Source organism: Colius striatus, chromosome 3, assembly GCF_028858725.1.
Source record: "Colius striatus isolate bColStr4 chromosome 3, bColStr4.1.hap1, whole genome shotgun sequence".
NCBI lineage: Eukaryota > Metazoa > Chordata > Aves > Coliiformes > Coliidae > Colius > Colius striatus.
The window spans coordinates 93,748,788-93,771,499 of NC_084761.1; the positions used below are offsets into that span (position 1 = coordinate 93,748,788).

Sequence of the window (22,712 nt, forward strand, 5' to 3'; positions counted from 1 at the left end):
CGCCCTCCTTCCCACAGCACCCCGCGCGAGGGCCGGCATGGCGGCGCGGCGGCTGGCGGGCGGCTCCTGGCAGCCGGCGCTATGGCTGAGCAGGCGGTGCTGCTTACCGGGCGGGACGCGAGAGCGCTACCGGTGAGGCTCCGCCGTCCCCTCAGCGGAGGGGACGCCGCGTTGGGATGGGGTGACGGGGGGGGATGTTGGGCGCGAAAGGGCGCGCAGGCGCGGCGGGGGCTCGCTGAGGGATCGGCGCGTGCGCTGCTGGCGAACACGCGGGCGCGGGCCGGGGCGAGGATGGGCTTCCCTTCGGGTTTTCCCTGCTTCTTGGTGGACTCTTCGGGTTGGAGACGCCCTGAGAGTGAATTTGAGCTGCTGTGTGATTCCTGGAGCTAAAGCTCGCTTAAAACGCAGACGAAGGGATGGAGTTGCTTTATGGCTCAAGTGAAAAGGGCCTGCTCCGTTGGATACTCTGTAGGCAAAATATAACTCGCATCTGGGATGATAGAACCATACCTGGTAGGCTCATGTGACGTGTAGGAAGAGGTATGGATGCACGGGAACAGCGTCTCCCTCTGGGTCAAGGTCAGTGTGGATGCACATGCAAATGCTGGAGTTACCCTAAGGCTTTGGTGTTTGCTTTAGGAGCACAAATAAAAAGTCTTTTAATGTAAAGTTTAATTTCTGTTAAAAACAATAACCTGTGAACGATTGTAAGACAGACTTGTAGCAGTGTCTTGTGACTCTGAGCACAAAGCAGCTGCATGGCAATAGCAGAAGCAAGTTTGTGTGGATGTGCCTTCTCCAGCTGGGGTGATGTGAAAGTCCTGCCGGCAGCTCTGTAGAGACTCAGCTTCTGGAGCTAAACACATGTGACTTCCAGGGATCTTCTGCTCATAAAAGGACTAAAACATAAAGTGTCTTTTCTGATTTATGTTTAGGATTTTCTTTCCAGTAATTACTGTAAACTACTTTGAATCCATTACTGGTAAACATACCTTAGAGCCATGATGTGTCAAAAACCAGAGAAGTACAAATTTTATATGACATTCTCTGTGTATAGCTTCCTGCCTCTTGAAATGAGGGCTTTAGGAGAAGCATCAGATACAAGTGTTATGGTAATGATTTTCGGTTAGTGACAGTGCATCATTTCCAGATACTTTTCCCCTCTAATGTTTTAATTCTGACCTGTAGTATAGAATTTCATTGATCTACTCTCGCTGTATTCATGTGACATAAAATCCAAACTCTGATTGGTTTATAGGTGCTCTTCCAGTAGCACAGCTCTTGAGAAGGCAGCAGACACTTCAGAAGGTATGATGTCTTATTAGTTTCTTACCTATGTTTTGTTTATTCTTCAAGCAACATAGTGTATTAGGAGATGAAGACATGAATGTCTTCTTTCCCCTTTGATTTTCTGCTCTCTGTCATCATTGCGCAGAGATTTCCTGGCTAAACGTGATTACCCTCACCACAAACGGTGTTCTGAGGGCAGGGACACCTTCCACTAGACCAGGTTGCTTCAAGCCCCATCCACCTTGGCTCTGAACACCTCCAGGAATGGGGCATCTACAGCCTCTCTGGGCAACCTGTTCCAGTGCCTCACCACCCTCACAAGGAACTACTCCTTCCTAGTATCTAATCTAAAGTCCACCTTCTTTCAGTTTGAAGCTATCATCCCTTGTCCAGTCACTCCAGGCCCATGTGAAAAGTCCTTCTCTGGCTTATTTACAGACTTCATTAAGTACTGGATGGCTATTATAAAGTCTCCCTGCAGCCTTCTTTAGGCTGAACAACCCCAACCCTCAGCCTGTATCCATAGCAGAGGTGCTCCAGCTCTCTGATCATTGTGGCCTCCTCTGGTCTTGCTCCATCACATCTGTCTTAACACCAGTCTCCTTGCAAGGCTTTTCTGTTACCATTGCAATAAATTGTGGCCTACATTAGGCTGTGATTTTAAAGTCCTTACTTTAGTACACTCATCTGGATGAGATTAAATCATCAATTTTCATGAGGTCAAGATTTTCTTTGGACATCTGTTTGTTTCTAATAACAGTTTTAATGTTGTTTCTCACAGTTACTCAAGAAGAAATTGTGCTCCCCCGAAAGAAAACCTGGTGAGTGTTTACTGTGGGAATATCCTTGACCCTTACTCTCTGTGCAGAGTATATCCACTTTGTTCCTGTCCTTTAGAGTTTATGTAGAAGCAGCTCTAAGGACTGTGTTTTTAAGCATAGTTCTGTTTCTTTGTAAAAGATCACATTTGCTAGAAATATGTATCACCAAGCTCATTTGCCTGTCTGCATGTGGATGGATATGTTTCTTTCATCAAAATGAACTTGAGCACTGGTGACTGGCTAAATAAATCCTGTTTAGCAGTTATGCAGCTGAACAAAAGCTGTTTTGTTGGAAGCACTTAAGATGAAACTGCATGACTGTACAGCAGAAACTTCAGTTTATGGCCATAGGGTGTTTGCATGTAAACCTGAAATAAGGCCACCTTAACGCTTTCACTGGCCTTTTCTTCTTTGCATGAAACAACCAGAGGATCCACGGGCACAGGAGTCCTGACAAATCTAGTTTTGGTTTTGGTTTCTTTTCCTCCCCAAATTTGTCTTGGAAAAGGACTCTTGTATCCATCTCTCAGAGATAGGGGCTCTGAGAGGAGCATTCCAGGGAGTTCTTTCTGTGTCTCTTCCCTGTGTTCTGTCAGAAACGGGGCAGGAGTGATAACAGGAAACAGCCATGCTTGCTTTTCTAGTTTTCCTCAAAGTCTTTCCTTTTTCTTGTGGTTGTTCCAGAACTGAAACAGTTTTTGCAGGTGAATTTTCCCTCTCTTTGCAAAAAGTGGTATTTTCTAAGTGCAGGAAAACCACTGTTTCCTGGAACTGGAGATCCTTGTGGGCTAAAATAATCTTGTGCCAGTTCTGCATCCAATGTAATGGATGTCTTTCAGTCTGCAACTGAGGTTTAATCAAAGCTCCTTTATGTTTAGGGATAAGCTGGCAGTTCTTCAGACATTGGCTTCTACTGTTAACAGGGTGAGTAGTTCTGTTGATCATGGGAATTAGTTGAGTTGTCCATCTCATGCAATAGTCTCCAGGGGCTCTTAGTTTTACTTTGGTCATAAACGAAAGATGGAGCTTTTACATCCATTTTTTACAGAGTTTTTGCATTTCTTGATCACATTTTGCTGTGTCCTTAAAGCCTGAAACCTGTAATACTTTGATAAGGCTTTTGCTAACATCAGGAGCAAGTTCTTTTACCAGTTCAGCTTCCCAATCCAGACTGCCTCTTCCCAGTCTCAGTCCAGAAAGCAAGCCTTGCAGTGTGTCTGCTCTTGCCAGACAACAGCTGTAAATCCTGCGGTGCCATTCTTAGTCCTCTCTGTCTTGAATTCTGGAAACTGAATCTGATCCTACAAGTCTCCTTAGCTCCCTCAAGACTGTTACAGTTGGAGTCCTTCTTGCTTTGTTGTCTGTGTGTTTGTGTAAGATGGAAATGCTTTTTCGACTATTTCCAGACAAGGTAAACCCTTTTGAACAAGGGGAACACTTGTAAAATGGGCACCAGGTGATGTTTATGATGGAAGTGATCATTGTGCCTTAAATTCCATGAGGCATTGTGATGTGCCTACAGCATGGCTGTTTACAGAACTAGAAACATTTCAGTCCTGGGTTCTACTTCCTACAGGATCCTACGGCTGCTCATTACATGTTCCAGGATGACCCTTTCCTTATGCCAAGAAATGCAGCCAATTCCGTAAGTATTTCCTTTCAAATCCTTGATAGCTTCCCCCTTCCCTTCCTTCATCTAGGTCATGAAAACCCTCTCTGATTGGAGTTTCAGTTACAAAAGAAAATGAAGTATCAGATTTCTTTCAGAGTTTTCTGTGTATTTCTGGATACATCATGACACAAATCCACTGTGCACACACAAAGTTCTCTCTTCTTCCTGCCCTTGTAGACGCCTTCCAGCTCACACAGCTCTGTTAACATTCCTGCCAGTTACTGGCTTACCTGCCAAGTTGTTCTGTTTCTCTATATCCTTAGTCTGTTAACTCCCAACAGTAATTCTTTAGATGAGACATTCGTCCTGGTAAGACTGTGGTTACATACCTCAGATGCAGACTGTGAACGTGTGGGGCTGCAAGTGTTGAGATTTTGTGCTTATGGTTTAGTTACGTTTGAATTAAATATAGGAGTTAAAAGACACAAGGTTACTTGTGTGTGTGTGTTACTACATAGACTGCATGCTCTCAGTTTACTGTCCTGGCCAAGCCCCAGGAATTTTATTGTTATCAAAGAGCAACTATTTGGTAACTCAGGCTTATGGAAATGGTGATATTGAGAAGATAACAGAAAGGAAGGAGGAAAGGAGTGCACCCCAATGTTATCTTGGCGTAATGTTAAAGGCCATGAAGCTGAGGCAGGAGAAAGCAAAACTGGAAGTGTAAGGAAGAAGGAACTGCTGTGTGTGATGGGAGAGAAGACTGAGATGTGTCATCACAAATCAGTGATATGGCCATGAGAGAACTTTAACTCTTCCACGTGCCAGAGGTGAAGCGAGTGGGAAGGCTGAAGGCAGCTGCTGAATGCAGAGAGTTTTAAAAGAGCTTCATCCCTGGAAAAGTGATGGAACAACTCATCCTGAATGTTATAACTGAACATATGAAGGATAAGACGGTTATCAGGGGGAGTCAACACGGCTTCACCAAGGGGAAATCCTGTTTGACCAACCTGATATCCTTCTATGAGTGCATAACCGGCTGGCTAGATGAGGGGAGAGCAGCAGATGTCATCTACCTTGACTTCAGCAAGGCTTTTGACACTGTCTCCCAATAACATCCTCATCAGAAAGCTCGGGCAGTGTGGCTTGGATGAGTGGACAGTGAGGTGGATCGAGAGCTGGCTGAATGACAGAGCCCAGAGGGTGCTGATCAATGGCACAGTGTCGAGTTGGAGGCCTGTGGCCAGTGGAGTTCCACAGGGATGGGTTCTGGGACCAGTCTTGTTCAACATCTTCATCAACCACCTGGATGAGGGGACAGAGTGACCCTCAGCAAGTTCCCTGATGACACCAAACTGGGAGCACTGGCTGATTCCCCAGAGGCTGTGCTGCCATTCAGCAGGATCTCGACCAGCTTGAGAGTTGGGCAGAGAGGAACCTCCTGAGGTTCAACAAGGGCAAGTGCAGAGTCCTGCATCTGGGGAGGAACAACCCCCTGCACCAGTACAGGCTGGGGGATTGACCTGCTGGAGAGCAGCTCTGCAGAGAGAGACCTGGGAGTGCTGGTTGATAGTAAACTGAACATGAGCCCTTGTAATGTGCCCTCGTGGCCAAGAAGGCCAATGGCATCCTGGGGGCATCAGGAAGAGTGTGGCCAGCAGGTCAAGGGAGGTTCTGCTCCCCCTCTATTCTGCCCTAGTGAGGCTTCATCTGGAGTCCTGTGTCCAGTTGTGGGCTCCTCAGCTCAAGAGGGGCAGGGAAGTGCTGGAGAGAGTCCAGCACAGGGCCACCAAGATGATCAGGGGACTGGAGCATCTTTCATGTGAGGAAAGGCTGCAGGAACTGGGGCTGTTTAGTCTGGAGAAGAAGAGACTGAGGAGTGATCTTATTAACATTTGTAAATATCTAAAGGGTAGGTATCAGGAGGTTGGGACATCCCTTTTTTCTGTTGTAGCTAGCAACAGGACAAGGGGTAATGGGATGAAGCTGGAACACAAAAAGTTCCATTTAAACATAAGACAAAACTATATCCCTGTTGAGGTGAGGGAGCCCTGGCACAGGCTGCCCAGAGGGGTTGTGGAGGCTCCTTCCTTGAAGGTCTTCAAGACCCACCTGGACAAGTTCCTATGTGACCTAATCTAGGTGAACCTGCTTCTGCAGAGGGATTGGACCAGATGATCTCTAAAGGTCCCTTCCAACTCCTACCATTCTATGATTCTATGCAATGAGGGTCTGTCTTCAGAACTTGAGGGAACAAAGTGAATGGGAATTGAGTGATGCTCTTGGAAGTGCCAGTCGAGTAGAGAAACATTTAAGTGCTATAACTAACAAAAGATGCTTTTGAGGTTGAGGTACTGCAGTGTTTCAGGTGTCTGGTACAGAACTTTGTCCCTTGACTAACTAACAAGGAGGTAAATTACAGTCTCATTTAAAGAGCAGACATTCTTACAGTGGTATAAAGATATTCCAGGTAGTCTCATGCCTGTGTTTTTACTAAGAGTTAAAAACAAAGCAAAATCATAGAATCCTATCATCAGTTTAATTTGATGCCATCAGAATGCTCAGTGTTATGGAAGATGTTTTGTCTCACTCTCAGCCTTCTACTTGCACATTCCTTCATCTTGTTCTCTCTCATTCCCACGCAGCGTCTGTTTTCGTTGTCGAAGGAATCTGGGAGAAATGCTGCTAAATACATCATTAAGCAATTTCCTCAATATTTTGACAAGACTTTTGCAGAGCCGAATGTGTCAGTAAGTTTTCTGCTTTTCATTTTCGTTGTGCTTTGTCAGGTACTGAAATCAACTGTTAGACTGGTCCAAAACAAACACAGAAGGATAGTTTTGGTAACCCTTTTACAGATAGCTATGAAAACAGTGCTGTGTTTCTCAAGTGAACATTTCTCCTTAATAATTTCTTAAGAATTTCCTTAAGAATTCCATATCTTCAATATCAATATGAAAGTAATAAAAGAAGTGCCATTTAGATGTTGGTTTATTAGCATGAAGTGGGAGATCAGGATGCAGAATACTTTGTCACTAAAGGACTGAGTTTGACTGGGAAGGTGTGGAGATTATCAAAGCAGTTTACTGGGTGAGGAGTAAGGATATTTGGATAGTGTTTTAGGAATGGTTTTGAGATAGTTTGAGCCTGTGACTAACTTACACCCTTTGCTTTTAGTGCTTAATGCCAGAGTTTCTTACACCTCAGATTGAAGGACTGAGTGAGGAAGCTCTAAAAGAGCGTATCCACCTCAGAATGGTGAAAGAGTCTGTGGACCTGTTTGATCAGCTTGTACAAGCAGGTATGTGGCCATCTGCCAGGTTCTGTGACAGAGCTCTACTTAAATTGTGCCAAAAATATTTTGGTAGCTGGCACAGGTTGGTCTCTGGTCTGGTGAAGTGGTTCTCTGATGAAGTGGTCCTCCAGAATTATTGGGCCTTCTGTATCCAGTGCTGGTCTGACAGGACACTGTGGTGATAAGGAGAGCAAATGATTTCTTGATCAAGAAGCAGATGATAAGGTGTTGAATTGTTGTTTTTCTAAAGTAGAAGAATTGTGATGCAGTAGAGCAGGGCTTGCTGTGGGAGCAGAGCAGTGCTCTGGGACTGGGTGGTGCCATTCTGCCTGCACGGCCCCTGTGCCTTGGCATATTGGTTGGTGTAAGGTACACCTGTGCTGAGCACTTGGCTGCTGAGTTGGACTGGGGAAGCATAGCAGCTGAGGACCCCTGTTGTAGACATGCTCTCAATAAATGAGTCTTTCTCAGTTCTTCCATAATTTGGACCTTCTCTCTCTCATGGATGAGTGAGGAGGCAGTAGAAAGAAGCAACTGCTACAGCTTCTGAAGGAGGAAGGCTTAGTGGGAATGAGAGACCTTCTCCTATCTACCACACAATGGAAAGGAGAAGATTCTTGTTAGTTTTGAATCTGTTTCCTATAAAGTGAAACACTCCAAGTGATCTTCCCAGCAGGGTGTATCCTTGCAGTAGTTAGAAAAAGCACTGGAAACTTTGGATGTTGTGTTGGGTATGTGTTGCTTCACAGTTTTGGCTGCCAGAAGCCACTTCCTTTCCTCACTTGGTCAGCAAAACTCTACCCATTCAGTGGCTGCTGTAGAAAAACAGATACTCTAGTTCAGTGTTACAGTGGTCTCTTGCCCTCTATGAGTGGTTTTGTGAAGGTGTTGGTGTCACACTCAGGTTTTACGGACTTGCTAGAAAACACATTTGTGGTGAAAGAAGAGAACACAGTGGCCTGACTGAGTGAAAGTTTTCTGATGCTTTACTTTCTCTGTGACTGTTGCACATTCTCTACAGGTACCCCTTTATCCCTGGAGACCACAAACAGCCTTTTAGATTTGTTATGCTTCTATGGAGATGAAGAAGCTAGCCTGGAAAAAGAAGAAGAAAAAGGGGATTTGGAAGAACCAGAGGTATGGAAAAACTGGTAATCTCTTGTGATATCTTTTCTTTCAAACCCAGAGGCATTGTGTCAAGGTGATGTCAAGATTTTTGTACTGTGACTGCCTGCCTGGGAGATGTTGTGAGGTGGGTCAGATGCACTCAGTGTTCCCAGAGAGAGACAGAAACACATGCAACTGTTTCTCATTGCCAGCTGTGTTTTTATAGTTGTCTGCAAAGAAGACCTCTAGTACCTGTAGTGTAGTTTTCTTCAGTCTGAACCATTCAGAACCATTAACTAAGTTTCATTGAATTTGAGAGCTCCTTGTGTCACCTCAGGGTATCGGGTCACAGGGTACAGTAGTAGGTGTGTTGTACAATACCTGCCATGGGAAGACTGTTGAGGGAGAAAGGACTTTACAGAGTATTTGCTTAAGTCTAATAGTTCCCACCAACTCCACAAATACATATCATTTATCATGTTCATAAGTTTAATAACACAAACAGTACTCTTCATCTAGTTACTGCATCCTGAACATTGTAATAGAAGTTACATGACTATAACCCATTAAAAAACACCTTTGGTAGCATATAAATTGCTGGTGATCTTCTGTGTTGTTACCAAGTCACATCATTTTGTTGTTTTATCATAACTTTAAACTCTGAGAAACCCACTTTGCAAAAAATCTCTCCAGGTGGATACTTCAGAGCAAAAGGCTCCAAAGAGACAACTGCAGAGAGGTTCACAGTCATCTGGCCCTCGGTGGAGGTATAGTAAATGTTGCCCAATATTGCCATGTTCAGTGTGTTGTGCACATGCACTGTTATTATCAAACAGACTTTATGAGGTTTTTAGCAGCCCATACTCATGGATATTGCTTGTTAAATACATCTGTGTTTCCTAATCTTTGCTGGAACTATGGAAATACAGCGATTGTAGAATAGCTCGAAGTCTCCCAAGTGATATATTCATGAATCCTTTTCCTAAAGGTACCTTTTCTTGAGTTCTTTAACATTCCATTTATTTGTTAATTCTAGGGAGAACAACAATGCTGAGAGGATATTTAAGATAATGCCAGAGAAGAATGCACATTCCTATTGCACAATGATCCGTGGGATGGTGAAGGTAAAGGTCTCTCCCTACAGTGCTGGGAGGACTCTTGTTCAGCTTGTGAAGTTTCACACATTAAGAGAGTTTTTGTTGGTTTTTTTTTGCAGCATAGGGCTTTTGCTAAAGCTTATGATGTGTACATAGACCTGATGAATGAAAGACACAAGGGTAAGTGTCTCCTGGTATTTTAAGTAACATAAAGCCCTTGTTGGGTACCTGAGAGTTTTTTTCCTGGCGATGATGATTGGCGCAGGGGTACGGACCTCAGCTGGATCATGGGAGCTGAATGCAGGCTCTTGTTTTCAGTGCAGCTGGCATGTGGCTGGCTCACTGCAAGCAGGTTTGCATGAGACTTCGCCAAAAACTGAGCCACCTTAGAGCAGACTCTTTTTCTGTGCAATAGAATTGTCAGATCAAATGAGTTCTGTTCCATTTTCCAGCTGATGTGCACACCTTCAATGCACTGATCGCAGCAGTCCCCTACCTGAAGGACAGGTTCTTGGAAAGATGGGAATTAGCCAAGGTAAGGAGGTACAGCAGAAGAGGTGGGGAAGGGGAAGGCTCTGCTTTATCAGTTAAATTTTGCTGTTAGAAGACTTAAGAACTTTGTATGAAGATATTAGTGTCTGCTGCAAAGGAAGAGTTCTAGCTTAAATGTACAAACTAGCTATGGGGGAGTGGAAAATGTACAAAATCCATCCTTGTCCTTGTGGAATGTTTTGCTTTTTGAGAGCATGTCTGATCCAAGAACTGCCTTGGACAGAAAGTAACAGAGAAATTACACTGGGAGATCAAACAGTTCAAATCTTTGAACTCATGGTGGTGTGATGGAGATGAAATTTGTGAAGGGTAACATTAGAGGCTCCAGTTTTAAAGCCATCATATCACTAAGGAAAAATGATCTGTAAAGTTGTAAATCTCCATGGTGGTCTAGACACAGTTTTCCAAGATCTAATGTGATGTAATTTTGCAGTCTTGGTTTTTGCTCCAGTTAATTAAAAATTGGATGGTAAGCCCTTAATAAATGATCAGTTGAGGTACAGTCATTCCCTTGAAGGGGGTGAGAAGAATTGGATTGGGGCCATGTATATGTAAATGCCTGTCTGAAAGCTGAACTGTGATCCATAATGTGTGAGGCACTAAGGATTTGGGGATTTTGTTTTAAGGTCTTCCTGAATCACATGGTTCAACAGGAGGTGCAACCAAATCTGCTAACTTTTAATGCTTTGCTGAAGACTCTGAGAAGGTGTGGTGGTGTAGGCAAAAGTATGTCTTTATTGGTAATAAAGGAAATGGAAGCACTTGATATAGGTAAGAGAACCAGAATGGTTATTGTAAAGATTTCAGCAGTAAACAACCCAGTGACTTCTGTTTGCAGGGAAGAAGTCCAAGGGTTGTGGAAAAAAAGCATTTCTCAATGTGTTCACATCTTCACTACTTGTTTCCTTCTGCAAAAGAACTGAGAAATAAAATGCCTGAGTACTGAGCTGTGGCCACTCAGCAAGCCAGTGCCTGTGGGTTTCAGATTGAAGCAGCATCTTCAGAGTCTGTGTTTATTGCTAATTACAGTATAGTGGCTGCACCTAGCTTCAAATAATGAATTTTGATGCTGTATTCTTTTAGAGAAGTTTTGTCATTACAGTTTTACCTGTAGTTACCTCCAGCTACTCAAGGGCAGGTGTGTTTATGCAGTGGGGGAGTGTGTGCTGGCCCACAGCCTCTTTCTCACCTGGATCCTTACTGTACTGCTGCTGTAGGAATAATGAATAATGTCAGTATGTATTTGCAGCAGTCAGCTGAGTCTGTAATCTCCCCATAGGTGAAGGAAATGCACTTCACTAGCCACTTCAGGTCTATACATCTCTACAGAAAAAAAGCTTTTGATCTAGGTGATGTTTTTTGATGTCAGATAAACACTGCAAGGACAGGGAGTATCTGCACAACTCACTGGAGTTCTCGTGGAGTGTGCTTTGCCCCAGTAACATGCTGCTTGACATGCTAAAGATATGTTCATGAGCAGAAGGGAAACTAGCTATGAAATATTTTTGCTGTTGATTTACAGCAGGGAAACTTGACTCCTTGCCCTAGAGCAACATGATTCTTCATCTGGTGGTTCACACTCAGATATCATCTCTCCCAGTTGTAACGTGTGTATGTGAGGTCTGGCCCAGCATTAGGGTGAATGGGGAGAGAAATAGAGTGAACTCATAGATGGTGCCTGACTGGAAAGGCTAGAGGCTGTGAATAATAACTCAGGCAGATACCTCAACCAGGAATGTTGAAGTAACTTCAGTGTTTTTGCTTTTCAGAGCCCAGCCTTGCAACATATGATCATCTTCTGTATATATTCTATAGAGGAGGTATGTGCTATATCATCTTGTTGATGAAGGTGTCCTGTTGGGCAGCTCCTTTAAATGCTTTGCAGAAAGACAACCTCCTATATGTATAATCCTAGTGTTACCTGTGCAGTCTTGATTCTGCAGGGGTGAAGAAAAAGCTACAGAGAGTCATAACCTCTTACAGGGAGTGAAGGGTCCTTATGTTTTGAGAACAGGCAGAACTGGAAAGAAAGCCCATTTCTTTTCTATTTGTGGCTACAAGTTGATAGAGCTGAAGTCCAAATGCCCCTTGATCTCTGCAGGCTGGATCTGACTACAATGTGTGTGAGCTCTTTCCTGTGAGTGGCTCAATCTATGAAATTGCACAGGAGTTCTTTTTCTCTGCAAGTTCTGTGCCTTGGAGCTGTCTTCACATCCAGCTGTTTTAAGAGGGCAGACCATTGAGACTCTGCTAAAGGAGATCATTTAGCCAAAAATCAGTGAGTATGGGAAGAGAATAGACACAGGAGTCATAAGTGCAGCCCTTGTGTTTTAACAAACATAGAGGAACTGCTCTGGAGTCTCTGGGTCTGATTTTTGCTTATCTTTCAGAGCCTGTCCTGTTGGGCTGTGGTAATCTGGCACTGACAGGGCAAATTCTAGAGCAAATAAAACTGCAGCTGGTGTGGAGGGCCACAAGAACCATCACACTTGTTTGAAATCATGTTGCTTTTGATTCCCTTCCCATATTATATTTGACACTCTTCACTAACAAAGTGTTTAGCACAACTGAGATGTGGTGTTGCTTGTCTGTTTGTCCTGCAGTTGATCTTTACCCATCAGGCATCATCTCTGAGGTACTAGATGATGTGGAAAAGAGGAGCTTCACTCCCCAGGACCCTGATGACGGTAGGGACTTCAATACATCTGACAATGTGCATTGATTGAGTACCTATGAATTTCAGGTAGTTGTACTCAGGTAGGGAAAATGCCTGCAGCTTGCTTGTGTCAGTCCCTTCTGATACTATTTGGAGGAGGACAAATTCCTGGGAAGCTATGCATTAGTGCACTGGCTTCTGTCTGAAAGTAGGAGCATAGCCCATGTATGGGCTACATGCATTAAAAAACAGAAGGCTATTTACAAGACTGGTTTAAAGAGGAACATCTGTTAGCAGCTTCATGAAATGATAAAGGCCTGGTGAAGAGCAGAGCTTTGTTGGAGTGTGGTGTGAGCTCCCATTCTGGTTCATCCTTTTCAAAAATACTTGGTGCAAATCTGAAGTTAGGGTGTGTGGAAGGACTATGTCCTGAGTATCCCACATCTCAGGGGCTCTTTCTGCCACCTGTACATATACAACTTTGCCCCAGGATGTTCATAAATCCTTCTGTACCTCTGGCAGTAGAAGCCACTCTTCAGCAGCTGCCATTTCTGTATCTGACAGGATGAAGAAGCCATTACAGTGGATGCCTCACAAAACAATGAGGAGTTGATATGTTGTTTGATTATTTAAAAGAGAAAGACAGAGAGGTGTTATGTTGGAGTGTGTGTGAGGTTATCCTACCAGCATTTTGTTTCCCCTTGGAAAGAGTCAGAATGTTGTACACCTCCTGTTTGCCTCTATCCTGTTGTGTTACACTCTGGCTCTGCTCTGCCAGAAGTTTATACCAAACACACAGTACAAAAACATGTTCTCCAGCTGAAAAGTATGTGTTAATTAATGACATCTTACAAGGGCAAGGCAGGTGTATTGTACCTAATAGTACAATATAATACCTAATATTGTACCACCGTTTTGCTGCCCACAGCCAGCCATTGTTGCAGTCCCTGATAGCATTCAGTGCCCTTGTGTTTGAGTTTCTGAAGGAAACACACTCATCCCCAATTCTCACCACACAAAGGAAATGAGCTGCTGAGCAGGAGACTTGATATTCTTCCTCCTGCTGTGGCTTGCTTTGCCTCCCCCAGGAAGCATCAGTCTGTGTGCTGCTTTGAAGTGTCAGTTACAGAAACCAGAGTCAGACCCTCACAGAATGGGAAGGAGGGGGACATTTTTAGGGGGCAGCTCTGGGGTGTACTGAAGAGGTGGGTAACGTGCCTGTTCCTCTTGTCTGTCTTCTCCTCCACCAGAGTCAGTAGAGAAGGTGATGTGGCTGCTCTTTTTTTGTAGCCTGCTTGCTAGACAAATAGTGTTGTCTTGCATCAAATCAGAGAATGTAGCTTTTGTACAGCTGCCTGAAGTCAGACAGCTGAGCTGCCCAAAGGTTTCTGCACCAGCACAGCAGTGTCATTGCCTTCAGAACACTGCCTGGCAAAACACACCACACCAGTCTCAGCATATAAAGTGAAGAGCCCTGCTACGTTGTCAACCTGGGCTTTTCAGCTTTCTCACTGAGTGTCTCCTCTGTGCTCTGGGAGGCTGGGGAATGAGCTGTTGTGCATCTCCTGGAGAGCTGGAAGCTAACAGACTCCATTTTCTTCCTTTCAGCCAAGTTTTTCACCACTGCCATGCAAGCGGTAAGTGCCTCTTCCCTGCAATCACAGTTCCGTTGAGCCTCCCCAGCTGTTTGAAGAATTGCTTGTGAGTGTTGCAGCCTCTCATACAAAGTTTAGCTCTGTGTATCATAGAATGGCAGGGGCTGGAAGGGACCTCTAGAGATCATCCAGCCCAACCCCCTGCTAAAGCAGGTTCCCCTCAATCAGAGGCCACAGGAATTGTGTCCAGGTGGGTTTGAAACCTGAGAAGGAGCCTCCACACCCTCCCTGGGCAGCCTGGGCCAGGGCTCCCTCACCTCAACAGCAAAGAAGTTTCTTCTTCTGTTGCAGTGGAACTTCCTGTGTTCCAGTTTGTGCCCTTTACCCCTTGTCCTGTCTCTGGGCGCTGCAGAAAAAAGACTGGCCCCATTCTCTCAACACCTGCCCTTTAGGGATTGATCATATTCCCCCTTGGTCTTTTCCAGGCTGAACAGCCCCAGATCCTGCAGCCTGTCCTCAGAAATGTTCCAATCCTCTCATTGTTTTGGTAGCCCTGCTCAGGACTCTCCAGCAGTTCCCTGCACTCTCTCCAGCAATTCCTCTTGAACTGAGAAAGCCAGAACTGGGCTCCAGATGTGGCCTCCCCAGGGCAGAGTAGATGGGGAGGAGAACCTCCCTCAGCTTGCTGGCCACACTCTTCTTAATGCCTCCCAGATTACCACTGGCCTTCTTGGCAACAAGGGCACACTGTTGTCACCACCCAGGTCCCTCCACAGAGCTCTCTCCATATTTTCCCCTTTTTCACCTGTGTCTGTCACCTCTGGAACTTTATAGTTCTGCAGTTATTTGCTTGATACCTTCAAAACTGGTAACTTGCCTGTGACACCTGCATCTCTTGCTAGAGGTGGCTGCAGGAGGAACTCTCACAGAGATGGATGAAGTATTGCATTTAATGGCTTTAAAATCCACCTGGTTTCTTGCAGTGCTGTGACCTGAAGGATATCAAGCTCGCCTATCGGTTAAATAAAGCGATGGAGAACGGAGACAACTGGAAGTTCTTGGATGTAGATCGACTAAATGTCTACTGGTGAGTGCAGTGCAGCTTCCATTCAGCCTCTTGTGTGCCCTTGACAATTTGAATACAAATGAGGATACAATAATACTGTGCTTGGTTGAATATCAGCTGGTGGTTGTGTCTGCAGGCAGGGGAGCGGGGCCCTTTGAAGAACTGTGACAGCTTTGGATTCCTGTTCTCTTTGTGGCCTTGGAGCATCAACTCAGACAAATACCCATCCAACACCACCAGTTATACTTTCTACAATCCTGTTGTCCACTTCAGCCTAGGAGACAGCACCAAAACAGCATTCAGCTCTGCCCTGGCTTAGCTTGGTGGTGTGGGGAGAGGTGGCAGTGCAGCAGGGCTGTTCAGGCACGACACTCCTGTGTAATTCCCTGGAATTATGACACCTGAAACATCTTCAGTTTCTGTGTGACCTACTCTAGGTGGTCCTGCTCTGGCAGGGGAGTTGGGCTGAATAATCATTCAAGGTCCCTTCCAACCCTTAAGATTCTGTGTTTCACCAGTGTCACAGGGTGCTGCTGTCACTGACCATAATGAAGGACTTGGAGCACACTGCTGTGAGGAAAAGCCTGTGTAGACATTGGAGCTACAAGTGCTCTAGAACATTACTGAAAACAATTGTCATCAAAGTAAGAGACAGTTTCAGGAGTGGGATGATTCATATGGTTTTTACTTCATTTAACCTGTAAAATAAAGCAAGAGAAACTAATGGTAAATAAATTCTTGCTGCAGGGACCATTTTCCTGGTGAGTGCATCAGCTCAGGGTCCCAGGCTGCTTCTGCCAACTTGCACAAGTAACAAGGTTAATGTAGTGCACTTCTTCAGGTGGTTCTTAACCACTTGAGCTAGGTTGAGAGACCTCAAACCAGATGTCAGGCAAGGAGATGGCTTTTGAGACTTTCAAGTGCAGTGGTCTAACTTGTAATTGATTCTGCCAGTGACCTGCCAGATACCTGGAAGGGACCTTTAGAGATCATCTAGTCCAACCTCCTGCAGAAGCAGATCCACCTAGATTAAGTCTCCCCATTACAAATGCTGCTGCTTTTTGAATTGCATGTATTGCAGTCACACACAGACATTCTGATGAGACATTCAACAGAAGTCTGATGAGAGCACCATCATTTGCTGGGGCTTCTTTACTGAAGTAAACACTTTTCCCTTCCTCTAGGTCAAAATTCTTCTCCTTGTTGTGTATGATGGAACAAATTGATGTTGTGTTGAAGTGGTACAAAGAAATGTCCCCTTCGGTGAGTGTGCACAGGGAGAGCAAGCCTCAGAGCTGTAGTATGCAACAGTTTTAAACACTTTACTGAAGAGATTCTCTTCCTTCATCAGCTCTTCTATCCAACTCCTAAAAATATCCTGGACCTCCTCCAAGCACTGGATGCAGCCAACCAGTTGGAAGTGATCCCTTCAGTCTGGGAAGGTTAGTGCCAGCCACCTGGGCTAGGCAGGCAGTTTGGCTGGTGAGTCAGGAGCAATGCAAAGTGGGAGGTGGTTGGGAAACTTGGCAGTGCTCAGACCAGCCATGGAAAGGTGCTTTGGCATCAGGGACCTTACTCCTTAGTGCAGCCTGTTCTCTGCCCCTGAGAAGAGGAGGCAAGAATGCAGATGGAGGCTTTAGCATACAGAAAATAGCCTGCTGCCACTCAGCACTGAAGGAACAGACAAGTTCTTGTGGGGATCTGTGGCAGAATGATGACAGCAATAATTTGTAGTTAAAGTCCTGTTAATAAAGCTTTAATTAGCAGAGAATTTATAGTGGGAATAGCAAAGGATTTCTACCAGCAGAATCAGTGCACTACTATTTTCTGTGTAGTGTAGCAGAGAATTTTCTAGTACCACTTAAGCTTATGGTTCCTGATCCCCTGGACCCTCTGCACCTTTGGTCAAAGCTTAGTACTTGTTTTGCTGTAACAACATAAAAATCATAATCTAGCCTCAAAAAAACAGATGAAAGAATATGAGTCAGCACTCAGTCCTTGGACAAGGCAGGTGACAGTGGGGCTGTCCCTGCTCTCACTCTCCAGCAGCACTTCAGGTCCCATTTCTCCCTTAGGCTTTCCAGCTGCTTGATTTCACAGACAGTACTCTGGGTGCTGGTAGTGACCTTACTACAGGGGTTTTGAGGCTGGCCCAGATGGGAAGAAGAAATCTGCTTGGTTTGTGCAATTGATGCACAGGACCTTCAGGGCCTGGGAGGGAGGGGAAATCCATGACCTGCTCAGTCACAAAAAGGGGCTGTTTGTCTTCTGCAACATTGATAGTTACACTGACTGTGTCAGCAGGGCTTGGGAGCAGGGGGTATCACTCACACCTAACTACTGCTTTTCTCTGAACAGATGTGAAGCAGCTGGGGTTTCAGAGGAGACACGAGCTGTTGGAAGAGCTCTTGTCTTTGATGAGCAGGGAGCAGCACCCTGATGAGGTAAGGAAGGAAAATCAGGAATTCATCCACGTTCCCATGGGCAGGCAGGTGTTCAGCCATCTCCAGGACAGCAGATGGACAAACACCATCACTCCAAACATCCTCCCCTTCACTTCCTTCCCTCAGCTTTATCTGCTGAGCGTGACCTCACAAGGTCTGGGGTATCCCCTGGGTCAGTTGGGGTCAGCTCTCCCCCCTCCCAGGTCTTTGTGCTGGTGAGATGAGGAGCAGGCCTTGGCTCTGTGCAAGCCCTGCTCAGCAGGAACTAAAACATCCCTGTGGTATCAACACACTTCTCATCACCAATCCAAAACATGGCCCCATACCAGGTACAGAGAAAACCTCCTGTCAGTGGAAAGAATGGAGGTGTGTCCCTACTTCTCTGTGCAACACACTGCATGTAAGGGCTGTGTTACTGGCCCTGCTTGGTTGTAGATACCCAGGTCTGTGTGAACTTGTCCAGGCCTGCTGAACTCTTCAGGTTATCTTCAGCCTCTAGAGAGATCTCAGATGAACACAGCAGAGGATCACTTCCTTACCAGGGTCTGGAAGTGATCCAGCCCAGCCAGCCAGATCCCTGGGGAAGCACGTGGCACCAGCAAGGGAGGGATTCCCTGCCAAAGATGTCGTTGCAGTACCTGGCTCCTCGGGCTGAGGAGAGTTAAAGGCTCATGAGTACTGCAGAGGTTTCTGAGTGCAGCTGCCCCTACAGAGTTGTCTGGAGTTTGCCAAGGAGGAACAATTGTCCTGACAGAAGTTGAGAGATTTTTCTTCCAGGAGCAGCCACTGTTACTTGACAAGGGTGTGGGAGGAGGCACACTGAAAAGGATTGTTCATGCTGGAGCTCTGGGGGTTAACAACAACCATCTTCTCACAGGTTCAGCTGGCGTTTGCCAAGTGTGCTGAAGACATCAAAGCTGCCCACGAGACAACTGGGCAGACCCCCTTGGAGTGGACAGGCAGCACCCTGGGCCATGTGGCTCTGCTCTTTGCCAGGGCTGGCAGGACCCAGGACGCTTGGTACGTGTGTGGCTGCCATCAGCCTTTGGCTTCCCGGTACTGGCTAATCACAGAAGTCAGAAGCTAAGGACTGATTGCCTTGGACTCCTAGTGCAGACAAACAGAGGGGATGAATCCTGTGGGGAACTTGATGGGGGTTTCTCTTGGCAGTGAGTTACAGTTGTGTGTCCTTAAAATGGTTTGGAAGTTCACGTAGCAGCTGGCTTAGGGCATCATACAGCTCTTAGGGCAAGGTAGGGTTTGGTCATCACTTCACTGCTGATCCCCCACAGCTTCCCACTTGCTAATTTTCAGAGCCCTTTGGAACTGAAGCTGCTAGAAAGATTAATTGAAGTATAATTAAACTTTTAATTGCAATTAAGCCTAAATAAAACTTGGTGTCCTGCATGTTCCCAACTTGAAATACTGGTGAAAATACCAGTTCTGAGCTATTTTCTGTTAAACACAGGACTGATTTATTTGAAACAAAGAAGTGGCAGGTACCCTTCTAAAAATACTTAGTATTTTCAAGGAAACTTGCTACCAGCTACACTTTATATGTCTTTTTCTCCACCAGTGAAGATATTTTGTGGTGAACTCAGCCCTGCTGTTACACTGGCACACGTGTCGCCTCTGCAGGAGTACAGGGAGGGATCTGGTTCACATCTGTGGGGCAGATTGTTTCATGCCATGGAGCCTGCCTGTGTTTCAGCAGGGCTTACCCAAGAGATTCAGTAACTGTCCCTGTGTTTTGGGGTGGTTTGGGGTTTAATTAGTGCTTTGGTTTCTTTTGAACAGGAACATGATGGAGCGTTTCCAGCAAATCAATCGGATTCCCACGTGAGTACTCCGAGGGTCTGACTGGAGGTGCTGAGTCTTCTCCAGTTCACACAACAGTTTGGGTTGGAAGGGACCTTTAAAGCTTATTTAGCCCAACCCCAGTTAGAACTGGTAGCAGTGGTCCATCTCTGATTGGTACCTCTGAAGTGTGTGTGTGTGTCTGGCCCTGTGAGCACTGGTGCTTGTTTATCCAAGCAATACGTTCCAAACCCTTTCTGGCTCTGAAAATGGGAGAGGGGAGGGAGGTAAATGGTTGATCCTTGAGATGCCACTGACTGAAGCTGTGGGACAAAAAGTTCCCTTTAACCAAGCACAGGTGCTTCAGAGGTGTCTGCATTTCTGAAGACAAACTCATATGGATCCTAAATCCTGTGTGGTACCCTGTTAGGCTACAGCAATTACCTTCTCTCAGGACTTGGTGGGGGGAAACTCTGAAGTAGAAAACAGCTTCTAAGGAACAGGATTGCCTTTTGCTTGGAGGTGTTTAGATGAAATGGAATGCTTGGAGCTGGTCTGAGTGCAGAGTGGGAGGGTGTGTGGCAGCAGGAGCTGCTGGCATTGGCACCCTGTGCTGCCCACCCCAAGGGAGCCTGGGCAGTGCCCATCTTAGTTTGGGGAATAGGGAAAGGAGAATAATTCTGCTTCTGAAGTCATGGTGCAGCTGATGGTTTGTAGCTGTTTGGGTCAAAGAGAAAGAACAGTGGTTTCCCTGCTGTTACCAAATGGATCAGAGGTGAACTGTCCCCTGCCAAGCTTCCTGCAGTGACAAACTTTTGCTTCCCTGCCTGAAGGCAAAGGAGGTGTCACAGCAACTGCTGGGGCTGAGAAGAAGCAGAGGCAGCCCTTGAAGGTGAAGTGGGCCTGGCAGAGCAGAGGCAGCTGCCAGCAGCTCACAGTGCCCAGGGCCAGCACAGCTCCCTGCTGCCCTGTGGGGTAAAGCTCTGCCACACTGCTCCCTCACCCCTTCCAGCCATGGGAAAGAGGGGGAGGGCCTGCTGTGGGGACTGTGAAGAAGGGGAAGGTGAAAGAGGCAGCTGCCAAGGTGGGCTCCTTACCCTGAGCAGGGAGCTGGTTCTGTGCAAAGTGTTGCTTTGTGCTGGGATCAGAATTCCCCTCCCCAGCACATCAGTACAGGCGAAGGCTGGGGTGCCATTGCTGGCAGGGACACCTGTGGCTGCTGTCACCTCCTCTCCCTCCCCAAAGCACCTGCTGTAAGCTAATGGCCACCTCAGCTGTGGCTCTGGGAACAGTCACTCTTTGCCTTTGCTTTTGCAGTGACCAGGTGCTGGATGAGTTCCTGAACTGTGCCAAACGAACCAATTCCCCGGAGGAGGCAATTAAGCTGGTCAAGCTGGCAGCAGCCCTCAGCCTCTCTTCCTTTCAAAGGCTTAAAAGCAGGACAGAGGAGGAGTTTGAACTCTCTGAAGAGCAGAGGTAAGTTGGAGTACTTTGTGTTACTGCTGGGCTGTAGTAGACAGAACAGACAGGGTGTTAGAGGGGCAGTTCCTGCAGAAAGGCATTTCTGCCAGGGCAGCAGAGACCAGGCTTCAGAATGATGTTGACTCTGGTCAATTCACACCCTCAAAATGACCCCTCAGTTTCTGATTCCAGGCTGTGTCCATCCCCCCTAGGAGGGAAGGAAACTTCCTGTGATGGGGTGAGCCTTACCTCACTGCTCAGGTCTGCTACTAGCTTTTTCTTCCCAGGATCTCGTCCTAGCTGGGTCTGGCCACCTAAATGCCGCTGCTGGCAGATCAGGAAAGGCAGGGAAGTGGCTCATGGGCTCTGAGGTTCATGGTCAACCTTAAGGACAGCTCCTCAGCCACTGTTCTTCATTGGTGAGCTGCTGCAGCCAAGCTCAGATGCTGGGCTTAGCCTTGAGGGACAAGTCTGGGTAAATAAAGAGAGGTCCAGCACCCTTGGCAGGTGGCCCACTGCTTCCTGGGCAGTGCAGGAGTCTGCTGTTCTGACACAGGGCGATGGGCTTCCAGCACATGCTGCCTCAGCCTGTCCTGGGCATCAGACAGCCCATAATGATCTCTTGGAGGGGGGTGACCTGTGTTTTGGGCATCTTTTTGTAAGCAAAAGTCACAAGAGGGGCCTGACTGCTGGGCTGGTTTGTATCTGCAGGAAGACACTGGAGAGGATCGAGTCTGACAGCGACAGCAGTGACAGTGACAGCGACAGCGACCGTGAGTAGGTGCAGCCTGTCCTTCCCCTCAGCTGGGACCCCTCAGGGCTGAAGGGCAGGACCGAAGGGACAGCTTGGGGGAGGTGCTGCAGCACTGCTGAGGCCTCCAGAGCTGCTGGTATGGGCCCTGCTGGGCAGAACACTGTGCTCCGTGGAGCCCAACCTCCCTCACCTTCTGGGGAGCTGAAGCGCAGCCTCTCCCTTACCACTGCTGACTCCCTTCCCAGCCGTCTTTAATGAGCTACACACTACCAACTGTGTGTGGAAGCACTGCAGCTGACAGTGCTCATCACCTGTGCTGGTATTCCTCATCCTTTTGGGGACAGGCTTTGGACTGTAGCTATTAAAAAGCTCCACTTTGCACAGCTGGAGCCTGCACCTAATAAATGGCTGCCATGAAAGCTGCCTCTATGCTGGTGAGCCCTGAGGAACACCTGGGGACTACACCAAGTGTTGCTGCTGCCCTGAGAGGCAGGGAGGTGGATGTTTGGGGAGAGAGACTGCTGTGCAGTTCCCTCAGTGCAGCACTGCTGCCCTCTGCCCACAGACGAAGCCTGAGCGGCCTCCTCACATAGTTGCCTCCAGCAGGCAAAGAATGGTCTTGTTCCTGAGAGGATTAAACGTATTCCAGTGTAAACTAGTAACAAATGCTTCTGTGCAAGATCAGCCCTTGCTGGGGGTGATGCAGTGAGGCTGCTGGGAAACAAGGATGGCTGCAAAAAGCAGCCCTGTCCTGCCAGGGACAGGTGAGCCAAGGTACAGAGCCTTTGGGGTTGGGGGGTATATGCTTTACCAGCAATTGACAAGTGGCCCAGCAACAAGGCAGCCCCTGTGGGTACGAGCTTAGACCCATCTGAGAACTTAAAGGTAAAAGAAGGAAGGAGCCAGGTCTTTATGGTTGTAGGTAAAAATAGCTGGGTGGCCTGAAGCTACAGCAGAGCAGGTCTGACAGAGGGAATCAGCTCTGGCACCAGCTGAAGTGTCTACATCAGCCTGGCCTCAGGGCTATTGTGTAGAGCTGTACAATTAAGGGGTAGCTTGATCTCAGCAGGGAATTTTTGCTCCTTGAAAAGAGCAAAACCGAGGGAAGCTTTGTCCTCCTCAGGTCCTGGAGCAGGGCTGCTCTGGCACAGCCTGACGTGTTTAA

General features: G+C 46.7%; 1 protein-coding gene and 1 non-coding gene across 3 annotated transcripts; both read left to right on the plus strand.

Moving 5' to 3' along the window:
- The first annotated feature begins 18 nt into the window (after positions 1-18).
- Positions 19-22,190, plus strand: PTCD3 (pentatricopeptide repeat domain 3). 2 transcript variants are annotated; one of them, XM_061992117.1, is made up of 24 exons: positions 19-132; positions 1,259-1,308; positions 2,072-2,111; positions 2,990-3,035; positions 3,688-3,756; positions 6,369-6,473; positions 6,901-7,024; positions 8,040-8,155; positions 8,819-8,892; positions 9,162-9,249; positions 9,342-9,402; positions 9,675-9,757; positions 10,401-10,545; positions 11,544-11,594; positions 12,378-12,461; positions 14,039-14,067; positions 15,009-15,112; positions 16,276-16,354; positions 16,443-16,533; positions 17,450-17,535; positions 18,413-18,555; positions 19,333-19,374; positions 20,650-20,808; positions 21,505-22,190. In XM_061992117.1, the coding sequence occupies exons 1-24, from the start codon at positions 38-40 to the stop codon at positions 21,572-21,574; spliced, it is 2,034 nt and encodes a 677-aa protein (XP_061848101.1). In that variant the 5' UTR covers positions 19-37; the 3' UTR covers positions 21,575-22,190. The 2 variants fall into 2 exon arrangements, with proteins under 2 accessions (XP_061848101.1, XP_061848102.1); XM_061992118.1 differs by lacking the exons at positions 19-132; positions 2,990-3,035 and adding an exon at positions 299-579.
- On the plus strand, positions 9,466-9,607 carry LOC133625250 (small nucleolar RNA SNORD94). The gene has a single exon (XR_009818564.1). It is a non-coding gene; the product is annotated as a small nucleolar RNA SNORD94 (small nucleolar RNA).
- Positions 22,191-22,712: the final 522 nt, after the last annotated feature.

Bases quoted from the DNA above. Each gene is read 5' to 3' on its own strand.
- PTCD3 (XM_061992117.1), top strand. From the start codon at position 38: ATGGCGGCGCGGCGGCTGGCGGGCGGCTCCTGGCAGCCGGCGCTATGG. The intron at 133-1,258 runs GTGAGGCTCCGC...ATTGGTTTATAG, and splicing joins GGGACGCGAGAGCGCTACCG to GTGCTCTTCCAGTAGCACAG. The intron at 10,546-11,543 runs GTAAGAGAACCA...TTTGCTTTTCAG, and splicing joins AATGGAAGCACTTGATATAG to AGCCCAGCCTTGCAACATAT.